Here is a 15560-nt window from a genome sequence, read left to right on the forward strand (position 1 = left end):
ATATTTGGAAGAACTTCCTGTTCAACAGTGGAACTCTCTGCCTCGGAGTCCAGTGGAAGCTCCTTCCTTGGAAGCCCCTTGAAACTAGGACTCAATGGAGTAATGGGTTCAAATGGCAAGGAAAGGAGATTCCACTTGAATATTAGGAAGAACTTCTGTTCAGCAGTGCAACTCTCTGTCTTGGAGTCTGGTGGAAGCTCCCTTGGAGGGTTTCAAGCAAAGGCTGGATGGCCATCTGCCAAGGGTGCTTTGATTGTGCTTTTCCTGCTTGGCAAGGGGTTGGCCTAGATGGCCCGTGTGGTCTCTATGATTCTATGAAAACGTTATCTGCGCCAAGCCCCAAAATCAACAACCTCTGAGGATGCCTGTTATAGATGCAGGCGAAATGTCAGGAGAGAATGCTTCTGGAACATGGAAAACTTGTACCAACCCAAAATTAACCTTGCACCCCAAAAAAGTAGCTTGAAGAGTCAGCATGGTTAGCACCGTGTATTTAAAAAAACATCAACACATAAATTAGGAAAGAAGCTCAGTGAGTCCCAAAGGAGAGAGAAGAGGATCCAAGGAGTCAGACTAGAAACCCGCAAGCCTAGAAATCCGAAGTCTGTAGCCGTGGGCCGGTTTTGGGGGGCTACAGGACCCCCTGGGAGGGCACTTTGCCGGTGATCTTGTTGGAGCACTCCAGGAGGGCGTTGTGGATGTCCTTGGCGCAGGAGATCTGGGACTTGATCATGCCGAGGTACTGGGTGTAGGGCAGGCTCTCCGTCTGGACCGCGTCCGGCTTGGTGGCCGTCGGCACCAGCGTCGGGGAGTGCTTGGCGCTGTCAAAGCTCTGGGAGAGGCACTCGTAGGCCAGGCGCTGCGGCGGAAAGAGAAGCAAGGGCATCAGGAGAGAAGAGCATCCACGCTGTGGAATTACCCTATTGCAGTGTTTCTCAACCTGGGGGTCGGGAACCCTGGGGGAATCGCAAGGGGGTGTCAGAGGCGTCACCAAAGACCATACCAGACAGTATTTTCTATTGCTCGTGGGGTTCTGTGTGGGAAGTTTGGCCCAATTCTATCATTGGTGAGGTTCAGAATGCTTTGACGGTAGGTGAACTACAAATCCCAACAACTACAACTCCCAAATGTCAAGGTCTATTTTCCCCAGACTCCACCAGTGTTCACATTTGGGCATATTGAGTATTCAAGTTTGGTCCAGATCCATCAATGTTTGAGTCCACAATGCTCTCTGGATGTAGGTGAACTAAAATTCCCAACTCAAGGTCAATGCCCACCAAACCCTTCCAGTGCTTTCTGTCAGTCATGGGAGTTCTGTGTGCCAATTTGGTTCAATTCCATCGCTGGTGGAGTGTACCATTTTACCATCCTTGTGGGAGGTTTTTCTCATGTCCCCGCATGGGGAGCTGGAGCTGACAGAGGGAGCTCATCTGCGCTCTCCCCGGATTCGAACCTCCGACCTATCAGTGTTCAGTCCTGCCAGCAGAAGGGTTTAAACCAGGGGTCCTCAAACTAAGGCCCGGGGGCAAGATACGGCCCTCCAAGGTCATTTACCCGGCCCTTGCTCAGGGTCAACCTAAGTCTGAAATGACTTGAAAGCACACAACAACAACGTTCATGTCTCATCAGCCAAAAGCAGGCCCACACTTCCCAACAATTACAGATAAAACACAATCAAACTAAAAACAACCATTGAAATATAAAAACAATCAGAATTATAAACAACATCAAAATAATTTGGCTGAGTAAGAACATAGCATTAAAACATTATTATTATAACATTATTATAACATTATTATTATTATTATTATTATTACTATTACTATTATTATTATTATTATTATTATTAGAGACACAACAAGATTACTACATAGCAAACAAGATCACTGCTGGCTTTTGTATTTGATCACACATCAGATCCTTCCCAAGTGCCCAAGACTATGTAATGTATCCACAAACAATGCATGCAGATCCAAGCAGGGTGGCCTTTTGCAGCTGAGAGGTGGTGATTTTGTCAGCCCCGATTATTTTTAAGTGCAGGCCAAGGCCTTTAGGCACTGTACCCAGTGTGCCCATCACCACTGGCACCGCCTATTATTATTATTATTATTATTATTATTATTATTATTTATACTGCGCTTTATTTCATGGGAAGCTGGAGCTGACAGAAGGAGCTCATCCACACTGTCCCCGGATTCAAACCTCCGACCTGTCAGTCTTCAGTCCTGCCGTCACAAGGGTTTAACCCACTGCGCCACCGGGGGCTCCAGTATTATTATTACTATTAATTATTATTAATATTATTATTATTATATGTATCTATATAAATAAAGATGCAATGTTCATAACTCAAAAACCACTGGACAAATTGACACTACACCCCTAACAGACCAATGAGTGAGCATCACTCATAAGCCCCATCACTCATAAACCACTGATTTTGTCAGCGCCGATTGTTTTTAAGTGCAGGCTAAGGTCTTTAGGCACTGTACCCAATGTGCCCATCACCACTGGGACCACCTATTATTATTATTATTTTATTATTATGTTGATTTATATCATACTTTATTTCTCCCGAAGGAAATGCAAAAGTTAACAATAAATATGTCTATTTGGAAGTTGGGGTTGGCTTCACCTTAATCATATTATTATTATTATTATTATTATTATTATTATGCTGATTTATATCACAATGCAAAAGTTAATAAATATGACTATTTGGAAGCTGGGTCTGGCTTAACGTTAATCATATTATTATTATTATTATTATTATTATTATGCTGATTTATATCACAATGCAAAAGTTAATAAATATGACTATTTGGAAGCTGGGTCTGGCTTCACCTTAATCATATTATTATTATTATTATTATTATTATTGACACAAAAGCACAGTATGCCACAGCAAACAAGATCTCTGTGCTGGATTTATTATTATTATTATTATTATTATTATTATTATTGTGCTGATTTATATCACAATGCAAAAGTTAATAAATATGACTATTTGGAAGCTGGGTCTGGCTTCACCTTAATCTTATTATTATTATTATTATTATTATTGACACAAAAGCACAGTATGCCACAGCAAACAAAATCTCTGTGCTGGAATTATTATTATTATTATTATTATTATTATTATTATTATGCTGATTTATATCACAATGCAAAAGTTAATAAATATGACTATTTGGAAGCTGGGTCTGGCTTCACCTTAATCATATTATTATTATTATTATTATTATTATTGACACAAAAGCACAGTATGCCACAGCAAACAAGATCTCTGTGCTGGAATTATTATTATTATTATTATTATTATTATTATGCTGATTTATATCACAATGCAAAAGTTAATAAATATGACTATTTGGAAGCTGGGTCTGGCTTAACGTTAATCATATTATTATTATTATTATTATTATTGACACAAAAGCACAGTATGTCACAGCAAACGAGATCTCTGTGCTGGATTTTATTATTATTATTATTATTATTATTATTATTATTATTATGCTGATTTATATCACACTATATTTCTCCCGAAGGAAATGCAAAAGTTAACAATAAATATGTCTATTTGGAAGCTGGGTCTGGCTTCACCTTAATCACATTATTATTATTATTATTATTATTATTATTATTATTATTATTATGCTGATTTATATCACACTTTATTTCTCCCGAAGGAAATGCAAAAGTTAACTATAAATATGTCAATTTGGAAGCTGGGACTGGCTTCACATTAATCATATTATTATTATTATTACTACTATTATTATGCTGATTCATATCACACTTTATTTCTCCTGAAAGAAATGCAAAAGTTAAGAATAAATATGTCTATTTGGAAGTTGGGGTTGGCTTCACATTAATCATATTATTATTATTATTATTATTATTATTATGCTGATTTATATCACAATGCAAAGTTAATAAATATGACTCTAGAACATGGCCATATAGCCCGAAAAAAACCCACAAGAACTGAATAAATATGACTATTTGGAAGCTGGGTCTGGCTTCACCTTAATCATATAATAATAATAATAATAATAATAATAATAATAATAATAATTGACACAAAAGCACAGTATGCCACAGCAAACAAGATCTCTGTGCTGGAATTATTATTATTATTATTATTATTATTATTATTATTATTATGCTGATTTATATCAGGCTTTATTTCTCCCGAAGGAAATGCAAAAGATAACAATAAATATGTCTATTTGGAAGTTAGGGCTGGCTTCACCTTAATCACATTATTATTATTATTATTATTATTATTATTATTACTATTATTATTTCTGTGTGACTGATGTGGGGCTGGCTTTTAAATGGAAGTAATAATAAGGTAGGCTGCCTCTATACCTGGAAGTTCCAATTACTTTTCCATTGGCTGGCCCCTCTCCCTCCAAGAATTTGACAAATTTAGATATTTTAAGAAAAAAGTCCTTCTGAATGCATATAGCAATGTTAAAGAAAGTTATTGTTGTTGTTGTTTTGTTATTGTAGGGTTGAAGGTCACTGCTAATAGGCAAGCCTGACAGTCCAACCTGACAAGGGGTTGGACTAGATGGCCTTTGGGTTCCCCTTTAGCTCCATCACTCTCTCCCAAGAGGCTCACCAGGCAGAGTTCCAGCTGGTCGCACAAGGCATAGAATTCCTCCAGGCTCTTGTCCACCCGCTGCACTGGGCCGTCGTTGCTTTTCCTGAAATGGTAGAAAAGGTGTTTATTTATTTAAATTTGTATGTGAGAATCCAGGGAAACTCAAAATGTTGTGGAAGGGGAAGCACAGGCAACATTTGAACAAAATGTAGACTCACTGGCCACTGTCGATGTTCGTGTTCTGCACAAAGTTCTGAGAGGCGACTTTCATCAGGTTCTGGAAAAGTAAAAGGAAGAATGTATCCCATTGCAAAACTCCCACAATTCCATCCCATTGCCAAACTACATCTCCCAGGATTCCATAGCCTTGATCCATGGCAGTTAAAGTGGTATCAAACTGCGTCAATTCCACAGCATAAATGAAACTCTTGGACCTGAAAACCTTCACTTGCACATATTGGAGACTGTGAACCGTTCTGGGTCCCAGTCTTGGGAGAAAAATGGGGTTCCAATAAATATCATCACAATGATGGTAATAATAATGATCTATATAAATAAAAATGTAATGTTCGTTTGTGGGATTAACAGAACTCGAAAACCACTGGACGAATTGACACCAAATTCGGACACAAGACACCTAACAACCCAATGTATGTCCTTCACTCAAAATTTTCTGATTTTGTCATTTGGGAGTTGTAGCTCCTGGGATTTATAGTTCACCTACAATCAAAGCATTCTGAACTCCACCAATGATGGAATTGAATCAAAGGTGACACACAGTTCTCCCATGACCAACAGAAAAGACTAGAAGGGTCTGGTGGGCATTGACCTTGAGTTTGGGAGTTGTAGTTCACCTCCATCCAGACAGCACTGTGGACTCAAACAATGATAGATCTGGACCAAACTCAGCACAAATATTCCATATGCCCAAATATGAACACAAATGGAGTTTGGGGGAAATAAGCCTTGACATTTGGGAGTTGTAGTTACTGGGATTTATAGTTCACCTACAAACACAGAGCATTCTGAACTGCACCAACAATAAATTGGGCCAAACCTCCCACACAGAACCCCCATGTGGGCCATAGCAACACGTGGCAGTCTATATAAATAAAAATGTAATGTTCGTTTGTGGGATTAACATAACTCAAAAAACACTGGACAAATTGACACCAGATTTGAACACAAGACACCTCCCAGGCCAACGAGTGACCATCACTCATAAAACTACTGAAAAACACAGCAGAAGAGACTTAAAAAGCCAAAAAAAAAACCATATAAATACATTACAACGCATACACAAACACACATATATACACACACACAATGCATATAGACAGACTGGGCCACAGCAACGCGTGGCAGGGGACGGCTAGTAATATAATAGAAGCCTTCGGTATCCTGCTGTTTAATTCTATCTTAATGTTGGCATGAGTTTTGCTTTCATTGTTGGTTGCATTGGCTTTTAGAAAGATGCTTCCTTGGAGACTAGGACGCAAGGGAACAATGGCTTCAAACTACAAGAGAGGAGATTCCATCTGAACATGAGGAAGAACTTCCTGACTGTGAGAGCCATTCAGCAGTGGAACTCTCTGCCCCGGAGTGTGGTGGAGGCTCCTTCTTTGGAAGCTTTTAAACAGGGGCTGGATGGCCATTTGTCAGGGGTGATTTGAATGCAATATTCCTGCTTCTTGGCAGAATGGGGTTGGACTGGATGGCCCAGGAGGTCTCTTCCAACTCTTTGATTCTATGATTCTATGATAAAGCAGGGTAGAAATAATAATAATAATAATTTTTATATATATATATATATATATATATATATATATATATATATATAAACCCCTCTCCTTCCAGCTCTACTACTAATATTACAGCCCTAGCCATTAAAGTGGTGTTAAACTATATTAATTCAACAATGCAGATGCACCCAAGATCACAATAATTCGATCCCCATCTGCAGGGATTCCAAAAAAGAGCGACTGATCCTGTAAAACAACAAGAAGATAAGCTGCCAAAGCCTACAGCTTCTGGGGTTATTAGAAGGCGAACTGGAGGGCAAAGTCCTGTTCCATTTTGATCTTCTTGCCCGTAAATAATGATTCATTGACCAGATGCTTCGGACTAAGATCCGGAGGGCAAAGCCTCCATTCCAGAAAGACCAGAAATGCTTTTTTTTAAAAAATCAGCATTTGGTGGTATATGTGGCAAAAAAAAGCTGATGCTGCTGCTTTTAGAAAGAGTCGACCGTTCAGTTCTTTCTTCTCCTTCCTAAAAATAAAACAACAACCCTGACTTGGCAAAAGCTTTTTTGGGGAAAGAAACCACAGGCCACATGTTTGGAGATTTAAAAAGAGTCAGGAGGAATGGCAGAGAAGAAGTTGCAGAAACCGGACTACAACTCCCAGAATCCTCAGACAGCCCCCATGAGGAGTTGAAGGATGCATCCACACTGTAGAATGGATGCAGTTTAATCCCACTTGAACTGCTATGGCCCAAGGCTATGAAAACCAGGGAGATTGCAGTTTGTTAAAGACCTTGGAAAACTACAACTCCCCTGATTCCCTAGCACTGAGCCATGGCAGTTTGCATATTTGTATATTTTAAATTGTATGCTGATGCTTTTATGTTAAGCTGTTTTGAGTCTCCTGCAGGAGAGACAAAGTAGGGTATAAATAAATAAAATAATAATGGCAGTTTGTGGCATCAAATTATTATTATTGCCTATATTACTTTTTATATTATGATTATGATTATTATTCTAAATTACCATGTAATTATTTTTTTTGTCGTGTCAGGAGCGACCTGAAAATTTGCAAGTCACTTCTGGTGTGAGAGAATTGGCCGTCTGCCAGGACTTTGCACAGGGGATGCCCGGATGATTTGATGTTTTATCATCCTTGTGGGCGGTTTCTCTCATGTCCCCGCATGAGGAGCTGGAGCTGATAGAGGGAGCTCATCCACCTCTGATCTATATTATCTTTCATGTTACTATTATTATTAACCTATATTACCTTTTATTATTATCTTTTATACTATTCTTATTAACCTATATTAACTTTTGGATTATTATTGATAATCTATCACATTTAGCCCGGCCATTGGTTTTAAATACTTATATGTTACTGTTGATTGCTTACTGTCTATTTTGTTTAGGTGATTTATGATTTATATTGTACTGATTGTTTATTGATGTTTTGTTTATTGATGTATTTATTTATTTAGCAATTTTGTATACCGGTTTTCTCCCCTCTATCGGGGGACTCGGGCTGGTTTCCAACAATAAAATCACAAAACAATCATTAAAAACATCATATGACATATTCAATTAAAACGTTATAATAGCAAAATGCAATCACATAATAACAATGGTCAGTCATCATAGTTAATTCGTTGTCCATCATTCATCGTCATCTATCCAATCACAGAAATATTGATTAACTCGTCAAAAGCCAAACCCTATAGCCAGGTTTTCACCCATTTTCTGAACGACAGAGTGGAGGGGGCAGTTCTGATCTCCAGTGGGAGAGAGTTCCAGAGTCGAGGGGCCACCACCGAGAAGGCCCTGTCCCTCGTCCCCACCAGATGCGCCTGAGAGGCCGGTGGACCGAGAGCAGGGCCTCTCCAGACGATCTTAACAACCTAGATGGTTCATAGGGGAGAATACGTTCAGACAGGTAAACTGGGCCGGAGGCTAGGCCTCATGTAAGCCACACCGAGTCCCTTGGGGAGATGGTAGCAGGGTACAAATAAAGTGTTGTTGTTGTTGTTATTATTATTAGATTATTATCTTTTATACTATTATTATTAACCTATATTACCTTTTAGGTTATTATTATTGACCTATATCATTTTTATATATTATAATTTATATATATTACCTCTTAGATTATTATCTTTTATACTACTATTATTAAACTATGTTACCTTTTAGGTTATTATTATTGATCTATATTATCATCATTTATTATTATTAAACTATATTACATCTTATATTATTATTACTGATCTATATAAAAGGTAATATAGGTTAATAATAATATATAAAGATAATATAGATCAATAATATTAACCTAAAAGGTAATATAGGTTAATATTAATAGTATAAAAGATAATAATCTAAGAGGTAATATAGATAAATTATAATATATAAAGATGATATAGATCAATAATAATAATCTAAAAGGTAATATAGTTTAATAATAATAATAATTTATCTGTGTATTTTAATATGCATTTTATAGAAATACATTTTAATATGGATCTTTTATAGATGTGTATTTTTAAATGTTTATTATTATTATTGACAGTTTTACGTTTTAAGTATGAATTTTAACCTCATGTCTTGTGTTTAATCTCCGTTCTGTGTATTTCAATATGCACTTTATAGAAATACATTGTAATATGGATATTTTATAGAAATATGTGTATTTATAGAATTTTTACAATGTTTATCTGTTTGAATTATGCTGGACAGGTTTAAGGATGAATTTTAACCTCATGTCTTGTGCTTAATCTGTGTATTTTAATATGCATTTTGTAGAATTACTTTTTAATATGGATCATTTATAGATGTATGTGTATTTTTTAAAATGTTTATTATTATTATTGACAGTCTTAAGTATGAATTTTAACCTCATGTCTTGGTTTAATCTCTGTTCTGTGTATTTCAATATGCATTTTATAGAAATACATTGTAATATAGATCTTTTATAGAAATATGTGTATTTATAGAATTTTTGCAATGTTTATCTATTTGAATTATGCTGTCAACTTGCCTCTAGGAAAAGTGGATAAGAAATAAAAATTATTATTATTATTATTATTATTATTATTATTATTATTATTATATTAAATGGCAGTAATTCTACAGTAAATTAATTAATATAACCCCAATATTGATAGTTCTGATTGAGTTCTCTCTTTGGTGTCATGGTTCCCTCTGCCTGCAATAGAAGTGAATTGCAGGGAATGTAAATAAAACCTCATTGGTCCATTTTAAACTCCCGCCGGCGTCAGAAGTTGCTAGGCAGAACTTCCAGTACGCGTCTCCATGGCAACCCAGGCCACGCCCCCTCACCTGTAAGCTCTCTTTGAGCTGAGGCAGCAAGAGGCGGAAGCGCTGCACCGGATCGAAGTCCTGCGCCTGCGCGGCCACTTGTATCCCGGATGGAGCCTGGCCGACCGCCATTGGGGCCCCTCCCGCCGAAGAAACCTGCCCCGGCCCCGGTTGCCCGGCTCCGGCGGAGGTTGAGGCGGAGGAAGAAGCGGCGGAGGCGGCAGCAGGCCCCGTCTGGCCCTGTAACATCGTCAGTTGTTGCTGCTGCTGCTGTTGTTGCGCCGCCATCTTGATTGGCCTTTCTCGCACGCAGTGCGCATGCGTGGAAGTACAGCCGCCTTGTTGAAGGGAATATAGGCCATTCCCGGCACGCACTGCGCATGCCTTTACAAGGCTGAAGGGAATCACCAACTCCCGGCACGCACTGCGCATGCGTTGACGAAAAGCCGCCTTGAAGGGAATCGGCCAATTCCCGGCACGCACTGCGCATGCGTTGACGAAAATTAGCCTTGTTGAAGGGACTCGTCACTTATTTCCGGTACGCGCATGCGTGGAAGAAAAGCAGCCTTGCTGAAGGGAATATAAAATTCCCGCTACGCAGTGCGCATGCGTTGACGAAAAGCAGCCTTGAAGGGACTTATAACCAATTCCTGGCACGCACTGCGCATGCGCTGACGAAAATCTGCCTTGCTGAAAGGAATAACCAATTCTCGGCACGCACTGCGCATGCGTTGACGAAAATTAGACTTGTTGAAGGGACTCATTCCGGTACGCGCATGCGTGGAAGAAAAGCGGGCTTACTGAAGGGAATATCAAATTTCCGCCACGCAGTGCGCATGCGTTGACGAAAAGCCGCCTTGAAGGGAATCAGAACCAATTCCCGCCACGCACTGCGCATGCGTTGACGAAAATTAGCCTTGTTGAAGGGAGTCATCACTTATTTACGGCACGCAGTGCGCATGCGTAGAAGAAAGGCCTTGCTGAATGAAGGGAATAGCCAATTCCCGCTACGCAGTGCGCATGCGTTGACGAAAAGCAGCCTTGCTGAAGGGAATAACCAATTCCCGGCACACACTGCGCATGCGTTGACGAAAATTAGCCTTGTTGAAGGGAGTCATCACTTATTTACGGCAAGCAGTGCGCATGCGTAGAAGAAAGGACCTGCTGAATGAAGGGAATAGCTACGCAGTGCGCATGCGTTGACGAAAAGCAGCCTTGCTGAAGGGAATAACCAATTCTCGACACGTAGTGCGCATGCGTTCAAGAAAAAAGCCTTGCTGTACCTATTCCCAGGACGCAGTGCGCATGCGTTGTAGAAAATACGCTTTGCTGAAGAAAATGACCAATTCTTGGCACGCAGTGCACATGCGTTGAGGGAAAAAAGGCCTTACTGTAGCTATTCCAGGCACGCAGTGCGCATGCGTTGAAGAAAAGACGCCTTGCTGAAGAAAATGACCAATTCCTGGCACGCAGTACGCATGCGTTGAGGAAAAAAGGTCTTGCTGTACCTAGTACCGGCACGCAATGCGCATGCGCTGTGAAAAGGACTCCTCTGAAGGGAGCTATTGCTTTGTTGTGCGCATGCGCTGAAGAATAAGGGAAGTGAAGCGCTCTGTCGGCCTTAAGAGTTTCCCAGCGGATACACCGGAAGTGTGGGGAAGAGCAGGACTACATTCCCCAGCGGGCTTTGCGACTGCACAGGAAGTGCCGGGAAATCGCGCTTCCTGTCGCTGTGGATCGCCATGGCGCCCACCATCCAGACCCAGGCGCAGCGGGAGGAGCCCGGACACAGGTAGGGACGAGGGCTTCCTCCCCTTTCTTGCCTCCTGGGCTTTACAGACACTGGGAAGGAGAACTCTATGTATTTAATCAATTAAATTAATATGTTTATATCCCGCTTTATCTCCCCATAGGGAGACTCAAACATTACAACTTAAAATATACAATAATAGAACAGTATTATCATTATCTATATATTATCAGTAGTAATTATATTTAATGTGTTAGTGGTATACAATAATATGTAATAATTATAATATTATATATATGTGTGTGTGTATAAATGTAATTGTTTGTGGGAGAAACATAACTCAGAAACCTCTCGTCGAATTGACACGAAATTTTGACACAATACACCTTGCAGTCCAGCAAGTGTCCATCACTCCTAAAAACCCCGGCGGAACAGACTTTAAAACCCCCAAAATACACCAAATATACATATACACATACGCTCATATATATATACCCATCCACACATACACACATGTGTATATATGTGCACAAGCACACACACATATACATATATTCATACACATATATACACATGCTCACATAACTTGCACGCATCCATACACACACGCATACATGCATACGTACATATACACATATTTATTTATTTATTTATTTGCATACCCACAAATATGCATATAGACAAGCACACACATATACACAATATACATACAGATAAACACACAAATATATACACATATATACACCCACATGTATATATTTATGTATATATGTGTATATATATATGTGTATGTATGTGTATATATGTGTATATATAAATATATACACATATATACACCCACGTGGGAGCCCCTGGTGGCGCAGTGGGTTAAAGCACTGAACTGCTGAGCTTGTTGATCGAAAGGTCGCAGGTTCGATTCCGGGGAGCGGCGTGAGCTTCCGCTGTCAGCCCTAGCTTCTGCCTACCTAGCAGTTCGAAAACATGCAAATGTGAGTAGATCAATAGGTACCGCTCCGGCGGGAAGGTAACGGCGCTCCATGCAGTCATGCCGGCCACATGACCTTGGAGGTGTCTACAGACAACGCTGGCTCTTCGGCTTAGAAATGGAGATGAGCACCACACCCCAGAGTCAGACATGACTGGACTTAATGTCAGGGGACAACCTGATACCTTTACCTTTTACACCCACGTATATATACGCAAACACACATATATACACACATATACACAAACTGGGCCACAGCAACATGTGGCAGGGGACGGCTAGTGTTTATCTATAGTATATTATATTATGGTCATCTATGCACACATTCATACACACACACACACACATATATATATATGCACAAGCACGCACACATATACATATATTCACACACATATTTATTTGCATACCCACAAATATGCATACAGACAAGCACACACATATACACAATATACATATGGATAAACACACAAATATATACACATATATACACCCACGTATATATACACAAACACACATATATACACAAATATACACACACACATAAACACATATACACAGACTGGGCCACAGCAACGTGTGGCAGGGGACGGCTAGTGTTTATCTATAATATATTATATTATCCATGCACACATTCATACACACACACACACACACATATATATATATATGCACAAGCACGCACACATATACATATATTCACACACATATTTATTTGCATACCCACAAATATGCATACAGACAAGCACACACATATACACAATATACATATGGATAAACACACAAATATATACACATATATACACCCACTTATATATACACAAACACACATATATACACAAATATACACACACACATAAACACATATACACAGACTGGGCCACAGCAACGTGTGGCAGGGGACGGCTAGTGTTTATCTATAATATATTATATTATGGTCATATATATATATATATATACCCATGACACATTCATACACACACACACACACACACATATATATATATGCACAAGCATGCACACATATACATATATTCACACACATATTTATTTGCATACCCACAAATATGCATATAGACAAGCACACACATATACACAATATACATACAGATAAACACACAAATATATACACATATATATACACAAATATACACACACACATAAACACATATACACAGACTGGGCCACAGCAACATGTGGCAGGGGACGGCTAGTGTTTATCTATAATATATTATATTATGGTCATATATATATATATATATATATACCCATGCACACATTCATACACACACACACACACATATATATATGCACAAGCACGCACACATATACATATATTCACACGGCTAGTGTTTATCTATAATATATTATATTATCCATGCACACATTCATACACACACACACACACACATATATATATGCACAAGCACGCACACATATACATATATTCACACACATATTTATTTGCATACCCACAAATATGCATATAGACAAGCACACACATATACACAATATACATACAGATAAACACACAAATATATACACATATATACACCCACGTATATATACACAAACACACATATATATACACAAATATACACACACACATAAACATATATACACAGACTGGGCCACAGCAACATGTGGCAGGGGACGGCTAGTTTTTATCTATAATATATTATATTATGGTCATATATATATATATATACCCATGCACACATTCATACACACACATGTATATATATGCACAAGCACGCACACATATACATATATTCACACACATATATACACATGCACACATAACTTGCACGCATCCATACAGACACGCATACATGCATACATACATATACACATACATATACACATTTATTTATTTATTTATTTATTTGCATACCCACAAATATGCATATAGACAAGCACACACATATACACAATATACATACGGATAAACACACAAATATATACACATATATACACCCACGTATATATACGCAAACACACATATATACACAAATATACACACACACATAAACACATATACACAGACTGGACCACAGCAACATGTGGCAGGGGACGGCTAGTGTTTATCTATAATATATTATATTATGGTCATATATATATATATATATATATATATACCCATGCACACATTCATACACACACACACACACACATATATATATATGCACAAGCACGCACACATATACATATATTCACACACATATTTATTTGCATACCCACAAATATGCATATAGACAAGCACACACATATACACAATATACATACAGATAAACACACAAATATATACACATATATACACCCACATATATATACACAAACACACATATATATACACAAATATACACACACACATAAACACATATACACAGACTGGGCCACAGCAACATGTGACAGGGGACGGCTAGTGTTTATCTATAATATATTATATTATGGTCATATATATATATATATACCCATGCACACATTCATACACACACTTGTATATATATGCACAAGCACGCACACATATACATATATGCACACACATATATACACATGCACGCATAACTTGCACGCATCCATACACACGCATACATGCATACGTACATATGCACATACATATACACATATTTATTTATTTATTTATTTATTTGCATACCCACAAATATGCATACAGACAAGCACACACATATACACAATATACATACGGATAAACACACAAATATATACACATATATACACCCACGTATATATATGCAAACACACATATATATATATACAAATATACACACGCACATAAACACATATACACAGACTGGGCCACAGCAACATGTGGCAGGGGACGGCTAGTGTTTATCTATAATATATTATATTATGGTCATATATATATATATATATATATACCCATGCACACATTCATACACACACACACACACATATATATATGCACAAGCACGCACACATATACATATATTCACACGGCTAGTGTTTATCTATAATATATTATATTATCCATGCACACATTCATACACACACACACACACACATATATATATGCACAAGCACGCACACATATACATATATTCACACACATATTTATTTGCATACCCACAAATATGCATATAGACAAGCACACACATATACACAATATACA

General features: G+C 38.2%; 2 protein-coding genes across 2 annotated transcripts in view; one reads left to right on the forward strand and one right to left on the reverse strand.

The window, feature by feature from the left end:
* Positions 1 to 470: 470 nt before the first annotated feature.
* LOC137094979 (mediator of RNA polymerase II transcription subunit 29-like) lies at positions 471 to 10026 on the reverse strand. The gene is made up of 4 exons (XM_067461075.1): positions 9693 to 10026; positions 4831 to 4889; positions 4631 to 4715; positions 471 to 859 (listed from the first exon to the last, which is right to left on the reverse strand). The coding sequence occupies exons 1-4, from the start codon at positions 9957 to 9959 to the stop codon at positions 632 to 634; spliced, it is 639 nt and encodes a 212-aa protein (XP_067317176.1). The 5' UTR covers positions 9960 to 10026; the 3' UTR covers positions 471 to 631.
* A 1224-nt stretch (positions 10027 to 11250) lies between these two features.
* The window catches only part of LOC132781099 (RNA polymerase II-associated factor 1 homolog), a 28222-nt gene continuing 23912 nt past the window's right edge, over positions 11251 to 15560 (forward strand). The window contains exon 1 of the mRNA XM_067461076.1: positions 11251 to 11463. Coding sequence (XP_067317177.1) covers positions 11414 to 11463 — 50 coding nt within the window. The 5' untranslated portion in view covers positions 11251 to 11413. The remainder of the gene's footprint in view (positions 11464 to 15560) is intronic.

Source organism: Anolis sagrei, chromosome X (assembly GCF_037176765.1).
Source record: "Anolis sagrei isolate rAnoSag1 chromosome X, rAnoSag1.mat, whole genome shotgun sequence".
NCBI classification, from domain to species: domain Eukaryota; kingdom Metazoa; phylum Chordata; class Lepidosauria; order Squamata; family Dactyloidae; genus Anolis; species Anolis sagrei.

What these genes read in the sequence shown, in the direction of transcription:
- LOC137094979 (XM_067461075.1), bottom strand. Translation starts at nt 9,959, where the DNA reads ATGGCGGCGCAACAACAGCAGCAGCAGCAACAACTGACGATGTTACAG. An exon ending in ACGAACATCGACAGTGGCCA is followed by an intron (nt 4,716 to 4,830) that starts GTGAGTCTACAT and finishes CTACCATTTCAG; the next exon opens with GAAAAGCAACGACGGCCCAG. An exon ending in ACCAGCTGGAACTCTGCCTG is followed by an intron (nt 860 to 4,630) that starts GTGAGCCTCTTG and finishes TTTCCGCCGCAG; the next exon opens with CGCCTGGCCTACGAGTGCCT.